The 20,034-nt window shown below is 36.9% G+C and overlaps 1 protein-coding gene across 5 annotated transcripts in view; it reads left to right on the forward strand.

Moving 5' to 3' along the window:
• mtus1a (microtubule associated tumor suppressor 1a) overlaps positions 1–20,034 on the forward strand; it is a 30,354-nt gene that overhangs the window by 2,959 nt on the left and 7,361 nt on the right. For 2 of the 5 annotated variants that reach the window (XM_052574729.1, XM_052574730.1), the window contains exons 2-8: positions 1,809–3,463; positions 4,748–4,970; positions 6,012–6,149; positions 8,021–8,125; positions 8,470–8,541; positions 13,299–13,519; positions 17,488–17,554. In XM_052574729.1, coding sequence (XP_052430689.1) covers positions 1,928–3,463; positions 4,748–4,970; positions 6,012–6,149; positions 8,021–8,125; positions 8,470–8,541; positions 13,299–13,519; positions 17,488–17,554 — 2,362 coding nt within the window. In that variant the 5' untranslated portion in view covers positions 1,809–1,927. Of the gene's footprint in view, positions 1–1,808; positions 3,464–4,747; positions 4,971–6,011; positions 6,150–8,020; positions 8,126–8,469; positions 8,542–10,011; positions 10,438–10,506; positions 10,727–13,298; positions 13,520–16,337; positions 16,619–17,487; positions 17,555–20,034 lie in introns of those variants that run through there. The other 3 variants (XM_052574731.1, XM_052574732.1, XM_052574733.1) reach the window with 3 other exon arrangements.

A 20,034-nucleotide genomic window follows, 5' to 3' on the forward strand; every position in this document is an offset into this window, starting at 1 on the left:
GTGTTAACAGAGGGGCTCTTGTTTCTTTAATGCCCAGCCCTTGCATGAGCAGACGGACTGTAAATGACTAAGCACACTGTTAGTTCCTAAGGTAACCTTTCACTACAACTTGAGGGAAAAAAAATTCACACTCCTTTTTATATCAGAATATTAGGGAGAATGATGTTTCAATGAGAGTTGAATTGTTTTTTTGTTTTTTTTAATTTATGTTAGAAAAGGATGAGAAATGAATGGGATCCAGCTTTGAAATTTTAATATCTTGGTCCATTTTATTAACTTAAAGATTTTCTTTAACCTACACATTTTATACATTGTAAATAAAACAAAGATTATTGGTGTATGTTTTACAAGGAAATATTAATGTAGTCTTTCTACAGTACTTTAAAAATGTTTAATTAAATGTTACTTGCCATTTCTTTACTGGCAATTCTTGAGTGAAAATTGTTTCTACACAATGACAAAACCGATGGCTTGCTGAAAGTTTGTGTTAATGATTTTTCATGAGTAACATTAGAAGAATATCAGTTATTGATGGTCTATATTTTAGAAGCAAATTCCAAGTGACAGTTACTAGTCATTGTTTTATGAACATTTACACATTAACCTTGTAAACAGGTTCTGGGTCTGTGATGTTTGGTACTGCTATTTAGCGTTATACAGTTTTGTCTGTATTCAGATTTATTACATAGTCCCACAGTTAAAGTGGTGTGTATGGGGTTTGTTATTTCAAAAGAAGTTAGACCGAGAGCTTGTCTCTGGATCTGCATAAACTGGCCTCTCTCATTGTACTTGACAGAAGTGCATTAGAGCATGCAAGGCCTTTCCCTCAGCAGAGGCAAAGTATGCCATGCCTTTTCAACCCCTGTGGAGTAATGCAGTGATGTTAACATGAGGAGACGCAACCCAAAAACATTAATGAGTGACTTTGGCACTCAGAAACAAATTGTCATTTCAGCAGATTGCAATTGAATTTTTGTCTTTAATCTTTAAAAACCTGTATTGGGCATCAGATTTCATCAAATTAAGTGACACATTTAGCAATTATTAGTGTTTGTGTTAATACACAGCCAGCTTTTTGTGCTTGAAAAAGACATGTCTGCTGGGGTGTAGTCATCCTATCACAGAGCTAGATCTGTCCCTACTAAACACAGTGAGGTGTTTTCACTTGCACTCAGAGCTGCTTCTCTAAATACACTAAATACACATGCTCCCACTGACCCCTCACCAGTCTCCATCGAACCCACGATTTGTATCCAACTCAGAACATGTTATGTTCAGGCCACTAGACTGCTTTATCTCCTTCTTTGATGTGTTAGTTAAATCATTGTTCAAAATTTTGGGGTCAATGAGTTTATTTATTTATTTTTTTATTCAGAGTTTCTGAGATGTTTTATAAAAACACTTTAAAATTAGTTTTTCAGTTCCATTTTAAGAAGAACTAGAGGTTGATAACCTACGAGTAAGCTCTTGCATTTTTAATGATGTTTCTCTAGGAAACATAAAGAATTGAACAGGAGATCAATTTCATTGTTAGTCTTAAAGTAATTGGTCAGTAGATTATGTAACCTCTCCACAAAGAAGATTGTTACTTTGTAGCCAACAACACAACAGGTTTCACAAATTGAAATTGGCCAGGATGTGTGTTTGTACAGTGAAGTATTGTATAAACAACATCTAATACCCTTCTAATTTCAGTTCCAGCACATGTTGCGTCACCTTCATATCCTTTATAACCTCTTACATCAATTTAGACTATAGATGCATTTAGAATTTCACATTTGTTTACAATGTATCTCTCTCTCTTTCAGGAACATTCACAGAATGGGTTTCAGTAAATAAAGCTGTGCTGAAGTAAAGGGACGACTAATACAAATCTCATAAAACAAGAGGTGTTTCAGGTAGATTTGGAATTGCTCAGCATCTGTTCATGGAGACCACAAGTAAATCCATGAATCTAACTTTCTCCATTGAGGACAAAAATGGAAATAACATCACCTGCCCCAGTGAGCATTCTCCCGATTCACTAAGGGGCTCTAGCAGTTTGAGTTGTGGCGGTTCAGACAGTCCTCTTGACGTAGAAATGGAGGACTGTATCACTCGCCCAACAAAAGACAAGACGGCTTCCTCAAAGGTAGTGAAATCAAGCAGAGCAATTGCTGTAGACTTTGAGAGCTGGAATGAGAATATGGCTCTCTTGATGATAGTGGACACAAAAAACACTGAATGCAATGGCAGTGACACAAGCTCGGAAACCTCCCCTGACTGTGGAGCGCGAGAGCTGTCTGAGGTGGACTCCTGCGAGCCATCACGTCGTGGATCCAGTGAGAACTGCTGCTCTGTGAGCTCAGGTGAAATGGTCATGAGGGGTACCAGCTTTGTCTTGCACGAGAATGACCAGCCACTTAGCGTCTCCCTAATCGGTGAGTCCAGAACCTCGTTGGATATATCTTCAGATCTCGGCGTGGTATCTGGGATGTTACCTGATGTGTGTGAAGGCTTAGCGGAGGTGCCACAAGCAGAGCCCAAGAATCAGGGCCTGGAGTGTACCTACATCCAAGCCAACAATAAGACCTTTCTCCTAGATGAAAAGTCATTGAGCAATGAGAAACTTGAATGTGTTACACCTGTTCATTATCACAAATTCAATGTGCAAAAGTTGGTGTGCAACAGCAGTGGATCAAATCAGTCAACACCAGTGGAGGGAAAAACTGTTCTTATTACTGCTTCTGAGGATTTAGACATTAGTGGCAATGCTCAGACATCAACTCCAGTGCAGTCTGTGAATAACAAGACATTTTGCCTCCCATCTTTGTCTGAGTCACCTCTGAATAAAGATGAAGGTGATTCAGTGAGTCCAGTGGCTCAATTTATTAGCCAGCAGCAAGGTGCTGCCTCTCAAAAACCCAAGACACCATTGATTTCAGCAAGTAAAAGCAAAAAAATAGAAATAAAACGATTTCCGAAGCCTAACTTCAGTAGTATAAAGTCTAAAATTATGTCACGTGCCACCAACCCCTTTAAGACATCAAGTGCACCAGTTCCAAAGACTTCATCAAACTCCATCCCTCAAACTAATGAAAGCCAGACTACGGACCTGCATAAGTCACCTCCTACCAAATCCACTTCTGCTGCAATAACCAGCACATCTGCCACACCAGCTCGAAATGTAAAAATCTGTAATGCAGCTAAAAGAACTCTCTCATCTTGCCAAGAAAGTGGTCCAGCCTCAAAATCTCGACCTCGTCGATGGTCTGAAAGCGCGACCTCTTCAAAAACAAGTAAGGATGGAACACAAGAGAAGAATTCACAGGTCAATGGTGTTTTGAACAACCTCGTCACACCACAAAAAAACACTAAAGGAGGTGCAAAGACCAAACCTGTAGAAGCTAAGTCAAATAGAGAGGACTCGCAGGGGAATGAGTTAATGAAGGTTCGTGGGAAGAATCAGAAAGTCAGTCTGTTGGTAAGTATGTCTTGGCAAATAACTGATGATGTGTGGCTTTTGATGATCAAATGAATCCACAACCAATCCTTTTAGATGCTACAAGTGGATTTAGAGAGCACAACATTAGTAAATCTCAAACTATATACATACCGTAGTGCAAAACACAAAGATTGCATTAAATTAATTTAAGTTAGCGTTAGATGATGGTAAAGTAGATGGAGAAAATGAATATGCACACTTAAAGTTAGTTTATCCAAAAATAAGATTTGTTGTTTACTTCCCCGTACTAATCCATAATACTTTTGTTCATCTTCAAAATACAAATGTGAAAAAATAACAAAAGGTATTTTTAAAGAAACATCAGAGATTTCTTTCTCTATTCAAAGTCTATTTAAACTTTAACATCTTGAAAAGTTCATAAATGGTTGGTAAATGCAATCCATGTGATTTGTGTTGTTTCTTCCAAGCCTTCTTAAGAAACACGGTATCTTAATATGCTGAATAGATTAAATGTAATAAATGTATAAACATTGATACACAAAGTACACATAGAGCACATCAAATATGGTAAAAAAAAAAAAAAGCAAGTTGGTTGCAATGAGACAAACCTCACGTTTTGAAATAACTTTTGTTTGGAATACAGTAATCTCATTAAAAATGTTATAAAAATATCTAATGTAAAATATAGAGTAATTTGTTTTACAGATGAATGAAGGTCATACAGGTTTACAGGTGGTAATACAATTGAGTAAATGATGATAGAATTTCTTATTTCCTCTTTCCTTGTTTCTTTATATATCCAGTATCACCAATAGAGCCAATCTCCACTGATAAAGATTAATTAAATGTCTCATATTTGGCCACTATTAAAAAATGTAAGTTTTAAGTAAACTTTTGAGTGAGTTTTTAATCATTTAGGTCTGTTTTATTTGGGATTTTGCCATCTCAAACAAAGCACAGCTCCCAAACTAAAAAACTAAAAAGCAAGTGTTCATGCAGTGTACTGTAATTGCTGTTTTAATTACTGCTGCAAGAGGGCAGCAAGCTGAGTCTGTGGAAAATGTGTTCCATGTGCGCACATCAAATCATGTTTACAGAGCTTGAGAGAAAAAAAAAAAACTTGGCAGTGACTTGAGAATTCCCATGGGGCTGTATTACAATAGCTGGTCACGTCTCAAGTCTGCATGAGTTTCAGTCTCACTCTTCAGATGTGTTATGGCCAATGCTGCTGTAAGCGTGGGGAGCTCAGAGTTGGGGCGGCATGCATGGGAGCGAATTGCTGAAAGGGGACTTCTCTTGCAGCCGGTGTCTGCCAGGCCAGCAGCAGCATGTGAGTGGAGTAGAAGCAGGCTTGGCTCCCAGCCATCCCCAGCCAGGACAGGAAGTGCCTCTGCTGCTCACGTTCCAGCTGCAAACTTACGACCACCGCTTTCAGCCTCTAAGCTCAAACGTAGTACAGCGGCAAAAGATGGCAGCAGTACCTTGGACATGCCTTCACCCAGGAGCAAACTGAGCACATCTGATGGTAAGGGCATTTTGCACTGCAGAGCTCTTTTCTTCATGTTGTTTGGTCTGCTTTCATTTTAACGGTGTTAGTTGGTGTATAGACTAATGGTCAAAGTTTTGAGTTATTCATACTGTTTTTCTTTTTATTCGTCTTGTGTAGTGCCATTCCTGTCAGTCTACATTGTATGAAAACAATGGTGTCATGCTACATTTAAAAGAAAATGAATTGCATGTTGTAACATCAGTTTCTTCATCAGTACAAATTGTTTTAGGGAGGACTTGATTTATTTGTAGATTTTGTACTCCGTACTGATGTTCTAAAGTTACTTTAAGTATTAAAAAAAGAAAAGTATCTTATATGCTCACCAATACTGCATTAATTAAAAAAAATAGTTGCTTTAATAAATATTATTACAATTAAAAATAATATTTTTTTGCTTTAATATATTTTCAAATGTAATTTATTGCTGTGAGGCTAAACTTTCAGCATCATTACTCCAGTCTTCGGTGTCACATGATCCTTCAGAAATCATTCTAATATGATGACTTGATGTTTAAGAAACATTTCTTATCAATGGTAAAAACAGTTGTCCTGCTTGATATTTTTGTGGAACCCCTTTAATATTTCAGGATCCTTTGAATAGAACATTTAGAAGAATGGCATTTATTTGAAAAACAAATCTTAATTTCACTAAGTCTTTATAGATTGTTAATACTAAAATAATTCCATGTATAAACAGTTTATTTTGCCACAGATTTATTTTGGCCAGTATGTTTAATCACATTTCTACCGTGGGCTAGGTTGCCTAAGGTATCTTAAAAGCCAGATTTGGATAGTTTTTGGAAGATTTAAAGCAGATGTAGTTAAGTGTCCGATGTGGGGGAAAAACACAACTTCCTGTAACCATGAACTTGGCACAAAACATTCATTGTGTTTTTGGAGGCTTGCGTTAAATTGCCTTTCCATTGTTTTGTTTTTTTATATAGTGCATCTAAATAACAATGGATTATTGTTTGTCACTTCCCACTGCAGTGAAGCTTAAAATGCATTTATCTGTAGGTCCAAGTGCAGTTTCAGGATCCCAGTCCAGATCTGCTCTGTTCGCAGCTCCAGCATCAGCCTCCAAACTGCCTGTGAAGTCCAAATTACAGACCAAGAGCTCCAGCACTCCTCAGACAAATGGACATCCAAAGCAAGGTGAGCCTTCCCAGATTGTCAGCCCGGTGGAGAAAAAAAAAAAAATATATATATATATTTATAAATAATTATTAAAAGGAATTATGGATAGTAGTGACTGACTTAGACAAGATCAAACTCATTTTATCCAGCTTGACCCATATTCCCTGCTAGGTCAGTGTTGCCTTAAATCCAAAAAATGATGATTAAATCCCTTCTAAAGGATTCAATCTACTTTAACTAGATTTTTGAAACGTGTCAACTTAGAAATGATTTTAGCTTAAATATAAAGCTGTTTAAATCCAAGTAGATAAAATGAACTGATACATGTTTAATCAGGAGTAGCACACATGAAATATAGCCTGCTTTTTTCAGTCTAGACAGTGATGCTCTTTTACCTTTTGAACATTGTGATGCACTCATTGGTTGATGGACATGTTGTTTGTATGGAGCGAGACACTCAGTCCCAGATGTCTGCGGGGCAGGGTTTGTTCCACCTCAGTTCACTTGGAGGGGTATGAGAAAGCAGTGCACATCCAAATAATGAGGATCTACCAATGCAAACAGACCTTATTTTCTCATCATGTTTAACTCTCTGTGGAAGGTCATGCCTGTGTATAGAGGCACCTTGACTGAAATCTTAGAGCAAGTTTTTACTAATTCAACTCTGAATCTGCAGCCAAGCTCTTGTGCTCCGTGTGATCTGACTCTTTTGACATGTCTTCTTATCGGATCTTATCGCTTTTGTATTATTCCTTTGTTGTTTGCCTTTAATGGGAAGCCTAAGACTCCGTTGTGGAGAAGTAAGTATTTTGTTTTATGGTTGGCTACTGTTCAGATGTACAATTGCAAATATTTCCAAATAACTACAGTAACATGGGTACCTATATTTTATCAGGTAGTAGTGTTACTTTATTGCTGTTTGTGGTCAATTCAAGTCACCTTTATTTTTGTACTGCTTTATACAGTAACGATCATTCCAAAACTGCTTTACATGATTAAAGTAACATAATCAATGTTGCAATCTTAAATGAGACTTAAATGATAAAAGTGTCTGTTAAATGCATACATTTTATATATATTTTTGAAGCAGGTGTACCAAGACAGTAGTGTGATTATTCAGCTCTTATCAGTTCAGTGTTGGTTCAATTCATTTCGAAAACTGTGTAAAGTTTGATTCATTATGAAATGGCTCAGTTAAGTTCAGCTAGAAGTAGTTCTACTGGAGACAACAGTGCCATTATTCAGCTCGAGTCAGTTCAATATTGATTCAGTTCAGTGATCTGGTATAACATTGTTGATGCTGTGAAATGAATCTATAATGGACAAAATCAGTTCACTTTAAAAAGTTGAAGACAATAGCATCATTATTCAGCTTCATTTGGTCAAGCTTTGTTCTCATCTGATATTATAAGTGTAGTCAAATTGATAATATTGCTGAATTTTAAGTGCTTTTTAAACCCCAGCTGAGCAAGCCAGTGGTGACAAAGAACCCAAACTCCCCAGATCAGTTAACAGAAATGGAGAAAAAACTTTGGGAGAAAGGCTCTCTTGCTTAAATGAACAAACACTGTCATATTGTAAAAAATTAAATAAAAAGGTTTTTAGTATTATAAGTGGTGTTGTCATAACATATCAAAATCACTATATTAGCTCACAGCAGTGGCAGCCCATCAAAGAATCTACAATATCAGGGAGAGATCGTGTTTATAGGACCAAGGTTATCATCAAAAATAGATGGGATGATAAAATCTGCTTACAGTATGTTTTATTGTTTTACATATAAGCCTCCTAGGAAATTTTCTCACAGGTTCACAAACTAATATGCATTAAGAAACAGTTGAATATTTCTGTTGATTTGTATATTTATTTGTTTATTTATTTTAAATCAGACCATGCTGAGCCCCCTGTGGGAACCTTGAGTAAACCTCCTCCTAACAGAACCACATTGTTAAGGACCAAGCTGCAGTATCCACCTACCAGGAGTGTATCGTCAGGTATGAGGAGTCATATTTTCAATATCGTTTTGAGCATTAACCTTTGTGTCTCAGATGGAAGGCTAAAACAGTGAATCCCCTGAAAAGGCTAGGGGATGCCTGGGTCAATTCCCCCAAAATTGAAAGAATCATTCAAGACAAGAAAATGTTTAGAAAAAAAAAGCCTTTTTAGTGCCATTCATATTTTTTACATTGTGAAATTATTGCACCCCAACCTGTTCATTCGGTACAAGTCAAATTGTTTACAAAAATGATTAGACTTTTCTTTTCTTATTCTTTACTTTTCGGTCTTTGGTCATCTATTTGGTTTGATTTTGAGTAAATCAAAAACACATCTTCTCCAGGTTCAGAGAAGTCTTCAGGCAGTCCTCTGAAAACCCCTACTACAACCCGATCCGTGAGACCTGCTCCAACAGGTTAGACCCAGTTTATTAAATTTGAAGTGAAGCATACAGTTATCACAGTAAATTGTCATTTAAAATACCTATACTGAGTGTTTTAAATGTATTTATAAAAATAAAAAAATAGATTTCCAGTATATGGCATTTGTTTCAAAGAAAGACCCTCTAATTCTAATAAATCCTGTTGCTACACTGTGTCTTGTCTGTGATCTGTGAGCGGGTCGGCAGTTGGCTTGCACTGTGTGAGCTCTGTGAATCCCTCTCAGCAATGCAGGATATTTAATCACAGCCAAGTCTGTAACACAGCTGACACAGTCCCTGTCTTGTCTCAGCCTGGCACATGTAATGTGTGCTTTCTTACCACCCATAAGTACTGTAATTAAGAATGGCGAATACATTCCTTTCAGGGATTAAGTCTTGGGTGTATGCATGCAGCATGCCTTCAAGCCAGTGAGACTAGACTCCACCATCACCATTATCTCTGAGAACGTTTCGTTCCAAAGAAAGTTCACTATAAATAATTGTATTATCCTACACCTTTGGACAGAATCAATTTGAATTGTTTTATGTAGTAAATGGATTCAATAGTTAAGTTTGTTTACTCTTAGTAAGTGCTAAATCCAGATTTGTGCCATGTAATATAAGCCACTATACCATAACTCTGAGTCCATACTGACAATCTTTTTTCTATGTAATTGAATCAACTTAATAATTTGGTATTTTAATTAATGAAATCAATATTTTATTAAATTAGATAAGATAAATAGAACCATTAAAAAATAGTAAAGTAGAATCATTTTACTTCATCCTTTAACCCCAGTCTTTTATTCCCCACTCTTTTGTTTTTAGATTTTGTGAAATTACATATTCATGTGAAAGCCTTGTATTTCTCAAGCTTATTTTATGACTCTAGCCTCTAGTTTTTGGACCGCAGCCTGAACTGTGCAGAAATGCATTGTCTGCTGCTGTCAGCAACCCCACAAACTTAATTATATTTCAAGCATAACATTATGTCGTTCATGGGCTGCATACTTTGTTTACTGCGTTCTTGCTGGCATCACAGGCGTGTGTTAGACATTTTTTGTGATTCTCTGTTTGTGACCACAACGAAATCTGTTCCCTGGCCTTGTCATGGGTCTTATTTGAGAGGTTTAAATGCAATGTACATCTCAGGACTAATTAATATGTATGTTTGGGTTTTTACTATTATTTTTCATTCAAATACTAACTTGAAAAAAAAAAAATTCATTCATTTTCTTGATTTGATGACCTGACCAGGGTTCATATCGTTCTGTAAGCTGTTACTTTCTCTCCTGCCATTTTTGACCCTCCCCGGTGTGTGAATGAAGGAGAAAGCTGTGAGAGCGTGAACCCACTCACCCACCCACTCCTGCTCTGCTGCTTACTCCTCCCAGCTCCCTCCCTTTCCTCTCTCCTTCCTTCCGTTCACCCAGCATCCTGCACCTCCTTAACACCCAGCGAAGAGCGAGAGATGCTGAGCGTCAGTGGATGAGAGCTCAGACTGGTGGATAAATGCCTTCTGCTCTGCCTCATTTATCTCTGGGTCTCCTGCCTCTCTTTAATTCAGACTGCATCAGTTCATTTGTTTTTGCCAAAGTGTGACGGGGAGACATGGAGGTTTTCTCCTTCCTTCCTTCATCACAATCTTTGCCATTTCTTTGGCAGATGTATTTATTTTTATATTTTTTGCTTTAGCCTCTCGTGCTCACCGAGGCTGTTGTTCTTTTTGTTTTGCTTATGAAGAGTTGTCCTCTTTCTGTCTTCTCGGCAAGATGTTTTTCTCTTCCAAATTTTCACTGTCCAACATCCATGTGAGGCTGACAGCGAAGGGATTGCTCAGAAACCTCCAGCTGCTGTCAGGATGCAAGAGCACTGTGGTGTTTCAGGCAGGTCTGTTCCTCAGAAAACTGTTGTTGTGGCTTTTCCTTCAATCTGCACAGACGTTTCAGAGTGTTTCTGTACAGCTCTCAAGGTGCTGTCTTCACTCACTGGCAGTGGTGTTGATTCTATCTTTAGACTCTGCTTTTCTCTCTCTGCCAAAGAGTATTTGATATTTTACATGGCCAGTAGGCATCTTCTTGCTAGCCGCAAATAGAGCCTGGGATCTTTTTTGCAAATAACATGTATATTTGTGCCACAATTTGGGTTATGGTCATCACCTACCAAGTCAGTAGATACAGTAAGTTCATATTCTTACCTTATTCCTCTTTTCAAGCGAGTTGGTTCACAGGTTTAGAAACCTAATTTTCCTGTTTTCAGATGCTCCGGTTATTTTGGCCTGCGGACTCGGGTTGAATGTAATATCTCGTAAATATTTTTTATTTATCATTGAGATGAGGTAGACATGTTTGTGGCAGTAACTCTTCTTTTTATAGTGACTGGCCAAATAAGGAATCTAGTGAATAAGGAAACAACTATTTATTCCATGTTCGTAACATCACAGAGGACTATATTTGATCTCAGTAAGTATTTGGCTAAGGTTTCACCTGTATAAATCTCCCTCTAAAAATAAATGCATATCAACTCCAATTATAACATTAATGATAACCTTATTGATTGTTCAGTCTATTTCTGCATGCACCTTCAATAGTACCTCTGACCTTTACGATGATTTGGAATCTTTATGTGGTTACATTCTCTGTCAGTATACATCGGCTAACCTGAAATTGGTGTCACTGTCAAGGCACTAATTGGGTTTTGCAGGATGGATAGGTTTGATTTATTTACTTGATAGATTTTTTTTCTGCATTAAATATCCTTTTTTTATCTGCATAACTGATATTATTTCGAGTTACTATAAGTGCTTGCACTTTAATGTACCTTCAGTCTGCTCTTAAGTGAGTTTTCCAGCAGAGGGAGCCACACGGATGTTTGCCTAGCAGTGACACCTTATGGTTTGAATTATACTGCATTTTTAATGTGTTGGCTAACATGATTTCTAATGTGCCACACCAAGACGACGACCTACATTTTTGCCTTTTAGAAATGCACTGCTAGTTTTTAAGAGAATGTCATATGAAAAATAAATTAAATTTAGGTACTCTAGAATCATGTTAGCAAGGCCAAAGCATTCAGAGTTTATTCAGAGTTAATTATTAATGGTGTATTTCTGTTTTGTTTTTAATTTATTTTTTTGTTTGAGGTCTCTGTTTAATGTCTGCCACATAAAATGTTTCTAAAAAGCCAGCCCGGATTACATTTCATTAGCTTATTAAATATCATGCCAGGAGAGACTGGTCTGCACAAACAGAGGTCAAGGTCCGTAGAAGTGTTTATAATATCGCCTCTTTCATTAGTCAGCATAAGCAAGTTTTTAAAAAGGACTAATATTTCCAGTTCCTTCAATCCAAGCTAAACCACTTTATTTATTTTATGGGTGGGTACAGTGAACTAACAGACTTAAGAGCCGTTTGCAACTTTGTCTTGAAGGAGTAACAGGATGCTGGAAAGGAAGAACATTCATATATACTGTATGCAGTCTGAATGTATTGTCAAAGTATTTTATTTTTATTTTTTTAATTGCAGTATTCTGGACAATGTCTGTTGGAAATAGTTTATTGACATTTGGATCAAGTTCCAAAATGGTCAATGTTTTCATTCTTATTGCTTGGATGTTTCTCAAAAGACCCATGTGGAGTGTTAAACAATGCACGTTTTGTGACCTTCGAAAACTGTCTCTAAAAGGACTATTGTGAATCCCAGCTTGGATTAATTTAGTTAGTTAGTTGTACAATTAAAAATATGCTTATAGACATTCATTTTAATAGCATTAAATGTTGTGCAAAATGTTTTTATACGGTGTGGACAAACACGCACTGCTGAAACTGTGTGCATAAATGGTATTTAACCTTCAAGTATTCTGTGTGTATGTTTTTTTTTTTTTCCTGCATTCTTACGGCATGATATAAAATGCTGAAAATCATGAATCATTGCTAACCATTTTTTTTTCCCTACTGAAAGTGTTTCTACCTCCTTTTTTGCCTTCTAGAAACCAGAATTTAAATAGTTTAGAAAGAAGTTTTGACACATTTTGTATTTTCTTTATTTTTCAGTTTTATTTATATTATTATTTATTTATTTATTTATTTCATTCTTTAATTTTCTTTGGCATCTTAATGCCTTTGCAGATGTGTGGTGCTGTAAATCAGTTGCTGTTGGATTGATATCAAAGGAGAAAGGCTTCATGGGGTTCGTTGTCCCACCCCTGCCTTATTAAAGTTGGTATTTCAGAAATGTCAAAGGCTACTCACACCGAACTGTTATGTTATAACTCTGCTAGGACAAACTGGATTAACAACATAAAGACTTTAGGTGTTGGCATTGGGAAAAATGTTTCTATAAAAGCTGTTTAAACCTCACAGGGGTTTTATGGCTTTATATAGTGCCATTTTACACGCCGGTGGCTTACTTTAGGTACCCTTCCTCTAGTAGTAAGGCAGCTTTGTAAGAGGGATTTGAGCCCTGATTATGTCCTGGTGTTATATTTATGAGATGATGTAAATGAAAGCCACTGTGGCATAGCCCTGCTAAAATAAGAGGTCTCTGATGGCCGGATCTGCAGAGGGGGAGATGTTATTTAGTGATGGGGTGAGCTGTTAACTCATTCAGGGTTGCATTTGGTGAAGGGTTGAATCTGTTTTTGGATCATCCGCTCTGACGTAGTCGGGTCTAAGGTCTATGAACTGGAGGAGCACGGTGCAGAAGAATAATGCTGAATGTTGTCACAGCACTGAATTCATGTTCTCTCACAGTTGACAAGAACAAGTCAAGGACGATTTCCCGAAACCAGCAAGCCCCGACAAATGCGCAACCGGATCTGGTACCACCAGAGAGCAAGTCTAGAAATGTGGAGTACTACAAAACTGTGTGTGAGAAGAAGAACCAGACCATTCAACAGCTGGAAAACACGCTCCGATCCAACAACCGCAGATTCGAGGCAGTGGCTGTGGTCATAAAGCATCTATGTGCTGGGGTGAGTATTATGAGATTATACTTCTTAAATTCATGAGGAATCGTTCTGCTATACACCAGAGGTGAATAATACATGAAGATATGATGTCTTTGATCAGTTAGGATTAGATTTCTTTGGTTAGAGTTAGATATTAAGGTGGTTTCTGACCACCCAGCACTGATTATATTGGTTTGTAGACTTGTTGGGTGTGTTTGCAGTCAGGTAATGTTGTGTTACTCCCTTCTGCTCTCTGTTTGTTCTAGTGGTGTTCTTTAACACCTAACTTCTTTATTACTACTTTATCACCTTACTTATTTAACCTTCCCAATGACCTGTCTTGTATAGCTTTTCCCAAATTCATTCCATATGCAGTATTTTTTAAATAACCCTCCAAAGCTTTGTCTATGCAATTTTCAAATTTTATTAACATTTTAATAGTAATTTTAATTTATTAATTACTGGTGCTTCCTCAATATGTAAATGTATACCAAATAATTGATCGATTTCTGTCAATTATTCCTCACCGTCTAAACTTTGGAATTTTACTTATTTTTTTTTATTTTTTTTAAAGTCATCTCATGTGCACCAAGGCACCAAAAATTATTTCTCAATAATATTTCAGATTATAATCTCTCATAAAATATATTTTTCTTTTGTAATTGACTCTCCACCCTAGATGCATCTATTAAAACTCAGGTTACATGTAATCTCTCCAGCTATTCCTGACTCTGGACCAATTAGAGCATGCTAATTTTGGAATTGTCCTTGTTAAGATGGGAATATGAAGGCAGTTTGGCTGTACATGTTTAAGTTAATGGTGTGAAAAGGACAACCGCCGCTGTGCAAAAGCAGTTTGTTTGAGCTGAAGCTGACGGGTTATAGTCTAGAGTGCATGTTGGCTGCTCCTGCAGAATCTGGACCAAGACCAACTTTAAACTAAAAGGCATTACTGTAATTAAGCTGTGGCACTTAAAGAATCAGTCCATTTAAAAAAAAAAGTGTATTTATGAACACAAAGGTCAAAAGGTTTCTCTTAGCACTGTAGATTGTGGACTAGACATTTTATTTAATTATACCTAAGGTCCAAGGTTCACAGTTTTTCTTTGAGTGGTCCCTGCCATACAGACCACCACACAATAATTTATACAAGCAGAGTACAACATCAGCTCTTCTCTTAAGCCATGATTCTTTCCTGTCGGTCTGTGTGTTTTAAATGTGCGAGGCACAATTTCAATGTGTGCTGCTTTTGAAAATTCAGTGTTCTGTATTGACTGTCACCAGATGTATGAATCTGAAAACTGGGTGCTACAACATAAGATATAGTATATAGTGTATATAGAGCATGAAAGTAAATGTAGTGTTTTAGCACTGTATAGGAATCTGTTAAGGGTTCATTAGGAGGTTGGGCTTCAGCTTGTCTGTGTGAGAGCGTCCCAGCTGCTGCCTTCATATGGTCCGAAGCACCAGAGAGCTGCTGGGGGCTGCTTCATATCCTTTGTTTGCAATGAGCTGTCAGCACACTGTGTGCATTGCCATAATTTCACTCCGAGAGGCCACACATGCTTTCCCTGAAGCAGTAACATTAATTACCATAGTTGATAATGATTGATAAATGTGTTTTCAATATTTTCCCACTAAAGTTCTTGGTATGACCACATAATTCAAAAAATTTAGCTTAATTTATTTTTTTTATGATATTTAATGCTTTTGATACATTATTAGTTAATATTGTATTTAGTATTGATTTGCCTCACCAAACTGTACAACATTATTCATATGTTATAACTGCATATTTTTACATTTATTTATTTGTTTGTTTGTTTATGATGCAGACAAGTCTGCTGCATACAGAAATGGTTGTTGTTATACAAATGTTTTTTATTGTGTATAGAAAACTGTTAATAAAAAGGTTACCATTTCTTCATGCCGTAGAAAACCGCATTCCTTTTTTACAACAATCATCATCATGACCAATAACAATAATTAACAATGGTAGTAGAAATAATGGTAAAATAGGTCCTTATTTTTTCCGTCATTTTCTATTCCATACAAAAATAATAGTATTTAATGATGATAATAAATTATACAATTGTTACTATTATACATTTTATAATAATTCATTGTTTTCTAAAATATATAAAAATATAATAGACTATTATTATTATTATTATAAAAGTCTATTTTTTTACTGCATACAGAAATCATAACAATAAAATAGCAATATTATTATTATTATTATTATTATTAAAATGTTCTGTATGCAGTAGAAAACCATGGATTATAATAACTTTCATAATAGTAACTATTTTATGGTTTAATTTATTATCATGGAAAATAATGGATAACAACATTAGGACCTATTTTATCCTTTTTATTAACATTGTTGTTATTGTTTTATGAGGATGATGTATTTTAATAGTTGTAGTAGTAATAATAATTTATTATTATTATAATTATAATTTTAGTTTTCTGCAGCACTTATTTGGTGTACAGTAAGCAAAAACTTGATATGGACTTCCAAATTTGAATCTGACAGCCTTGATTAATTATAGACAAATTAAAAGTGACATCCTTGTAGTTTTGTGTTGTTAACTTAATAATAAATATGAAAGTTAAATTGTATCCTGCACTGCTTTCAGTTAGCAAATTCTGAGAAGGAAGGCATGAAAGACAGCAGTCCTCCTCTGTCCTCTCATGTCCTGTGGAAAGGTCACTGCACACTTCTGTAACACGTACCATTTCTTTAAGTGCCACTCAATCATCCATCCGTCAGAAATTGCATTTTGCTCTACTTGCTGTGGTTGTCCTGAAGTGCAGCATTTATGTAGCAGCCAACCAGGCACAATACAGCCGCCTCCCTCCATTGCCCTTCTCTTAGATATATTATGGTATCTTTTCACCACTGAGAAGGCGAGCGGTTGGAGGAGGTGAGAGCCAATGAGCTTATTCCACTAGTCCCTCCGATGTTGAGTGAGACGGCAGAGAGAGGAGGTAGAGGTGGCAGAGGTTCATGCATCTGGGCTGCTGGCGTCCTGCATTCTGGACTGAAGTCACAGAGACGGGATCATGGGCTGCTCGGGCAGCAAAGTGTGCCTTAACGCTCCCTGCGCTGGACACCGGGTAAAGACATTATCCTCTCCGCAGGGTGCAGGGCAGGATAGATTAGCATTTGAAATGGGATAGCTGTGAATGTGTATATACAAAGCATGTCCGTTGTCTAGGATTAGTTTGTGGTATTCTTTAATCTGATTTTGTTTCACTGTTTGATTTATTCTAATGAATATGCAATGATGAGTTCATAGCTGTAATGTAAATGTCCCTCTGCAAGTGTTTGCACTGCTCCTGGGGGGAAGGGGCCGGTCAGGACGGCAGCACGCGGTTTTTGAAGCGTCTTTGTGTTGGTTAAGGAGGCTGACAGCCCTGCAGCTGTGCCGCTGGCTGTCCTCCACTTTAAAAAAGAGACAGTGGTGTGAGAGAGAGAGACTGCTGGTTTCATTGCTCTAAATTCATGTTGTCGTTCATATGCTTGGTTTTTAATTGAATCTTTAAAGAGCTGTCATAGTGGTGTGTAAGCCACAAAGCTGAGCTATGGGGTGATTGAATACCCATGCAGATGTCACGACTGTTGCACAACAATGTGTTTTGTTTTAATGCAACAACAAGTTACAAGGAAGCCTGTTTTTCTTTAATGCTTCTGTGTTGCTTTGCTAATGCAGTTATTTGTCATGACAATCAAGCACGTTCAAAACTGAACCATAACTCCGATCCATCCAGTCCTGTGGTTGACAGTCACCCTTCGAAGGGAAAACCTAATGCATAATTCATGTCTGTCAAAGGAATTTCAGAGCGGTTCATCATGACATTAGATTTCACTTGGCACTGCCCTGCTCTATTGTGACATTCTTTTGGCATATTGAATAATTTGAGTAATATGAAGCATGTGTTGCATTTAGAAATGATAAACTGATTTTTCTACTGTTTTCCTGCAGCATGAGGAGACGATGAAGCAGCGCAGGGAGCTGTCTCAGGAGCTGGTCACCTTGCGTGAGGAGCTGGGTAAGTGTGTGTATGTGAGTCATTGTAGAGTTCTTGGCTTTCACTGTCTGCGGAAAGAATGGAAAGACCTGCCAAAATGAAGCCGTTTGTAATTAATGTAATATTTGGATTGCTGGTCACAGGGTAATCATTGGGATGAACAATAGGTGTGCCGTTTCTTGCCGTAACACACAAACTACAGTGACCTCTTTGATTTTTACATCTCTCTGCATTTTGCAATTAAAAGTATCAAAACAGTAGTGGTAATACACTTTAGAAAACACAAATATGGGTAAATGTGTTATTTTAGCACTGCACAATCCAAGCTTCTTGTGATAGAGTAGTGCATCTTGGGATGCTGTTTAGATCTTATCAGAGTTCCTGTGAACACTACCATTCAAAAGTTTTTTTTATTTTAATGATTATTATTATTATTTCACTCAAAGTATGCATTACATTTTTTCAAATGTTACAGTTACTACAATTTAGAATTTCACAAAATATTTCTGTATCAAATTAATGCTGTTATAACTTTCTATTTATCAAAGAATCCTGAAATTGTAAAAAATGTATCACGACTTCCACAAAAAAAAATTAAGCAACACAACTGGTTTTAGCATTGATTTAAGAACGGTTTCTTGAGCAGCAAATCAGCATATTAGAATGATTTCTGAAAAATCATGTGACACTGAGGACTGGCGTAATGAAGATGAAAATTCAGCTTTGACAGCACAGGAATAAATAGCTTTTTAAAAGGTATTCATATTTCACAGTATTGCTGCTTTCAATGTATTTTTTACATTTAAATAAATGTAGCCATAGTGAGCATTAGAGACATTCAAAATCTTAAAATAAAACATATCAACCCCAAACTTTTCAGTGGTGCTGTATACTAGGGGCTTGTTAAGTTCAGTATTCTGTAATATTTACCCATTAAGTTATGTTAAAAAATGCTTGGGCACAATTTATATATATAAAAAAAATGCATTTAAGCATGCCTACTTAGAACATAATTAATATAATGTATCCAATGTACACTGGTACAATGTTTGAATTTGCCTACAACTGAGTGTGCCTCCTAGTGCATGAATTACCATTTGTTTGTAGATGGAGGATGGTCTGTTTGTTTTATTGGTCCTGTTGGAAGAGCTCTCCCCTCCCATAGTTCTCATTTAGGAGACACACCTCCAAAAAAGCACATGCTCAAAGCAGAAAGGGTGAGCCGTCCTGGAATGTGAAGGTCATGCTTGTGTCTGTCGACAAGGTCAGAGAAGTCTGACGTTCCTCACAGTCTAATGGGCAAAGTAACATGGAGAAATGAATTTAGTACCAGCCAGTGTTTCCCATGAGACGTCTGATCCATTGATTTCACAGCTCATATTTCCACCTGAAAACTGAGCATACAAGGGAGAGATATGAAGATTGTTCTTTCTTTATTGATGTACGAAATCGTCTGAGCAGGGTTTATGTATTTTTGCTTAATCAGAAAAGTTATTTTTATTCTTTGACTTGGCAAAGGTAGAAGTCTGGCAAATGATCACTCTTTACTATTATAATCACTGCTTAAGCGTATTAGCACATTCCAGGCCTCCTGACCTCTGTAAGAATTCTACAGACTACCTCCTGAAGTCATATATAGCTGCAGGAAAACATCAGCAATATTACCCACAGATAGCTTTATTTTCAGCTTTCACCCAAGCATAAAGCGAGTGATGTCACTGTGAATGCTGCAGCATGCCATGTTTTTTGGCACACACCCAGAATTCCCTTTTAAAACAAGAGTGTCTTTTAACACAGGACAACTGCTCTCTTCCAGTGAAGCGAAACCTGCTAGAACTGTGTCCAATTAATTTAGTTTGCTATTTGGCATGTGGCTTTATTAACTTCTCTATGAAGAATGTTAACTTAATGTGCCGTTTGTGTCATTTTGTGAATAGTTTTAATGTAAAAACATCTGTTTTCAGACTAAACGTCTAAACAAGGTCACATGATTTATTTGAGGCACATTCAAACTGGCTTTTTAAATGTATGGTTTAATTTTCCATTTTGGTCAGAAAGTGGATATAAACACGTGTATTTACATAAACAGTACATTTGTCAAGCTTTCTGCTGCCAAGAGCTTTCTGTAATAACCTAAATGTACTGTTTGGGTGCATATGCGCAGTCATTTTTGCTGACTGTCGAGTCATGACCTGTGTGCCCCTTTTCATTTTTTTTTCTTTTGTGGAAAAGAAAAAGGATCCTCCTCCTCCTCCTTAACTGTCTGTTTTTCCTCTTGTTTGCATTATTTAGATTATTTATAGGCCTTCAGCTGTGCTCTGCATCGTAAATATAACCTGTAATAGAATTACACAGCAGATTCATGAAATACATCAAGCCATTAGCGAGCTCTGGGTCTGGCTCATCTTCTCTGAGTGGATCTGATCATGGTTTAGCTCTGTTAACTGTCTCTTATACAGCAGGGTCAATAGATACTGTTCTCATTTAACCCCTAACAACAG

The sequence above is a fragment of the Carassius gibelio genome, chromosome B14 (genome assembly GCF_023724105.1).
Source record: "Carassius gibelio isolate Cgi1373 ecotype wild population from Czech Republic chromosome B14, carGib1.2-hapl.c, whole genome shotgun sequence".
Taxonomy (NCBI): domain Eukaryota; kingdom Metazoa; phylum Chordata; class Actinopteri; order Cypriniformes; family Cyprinidae; genus Carassius; species Carassius gibelio.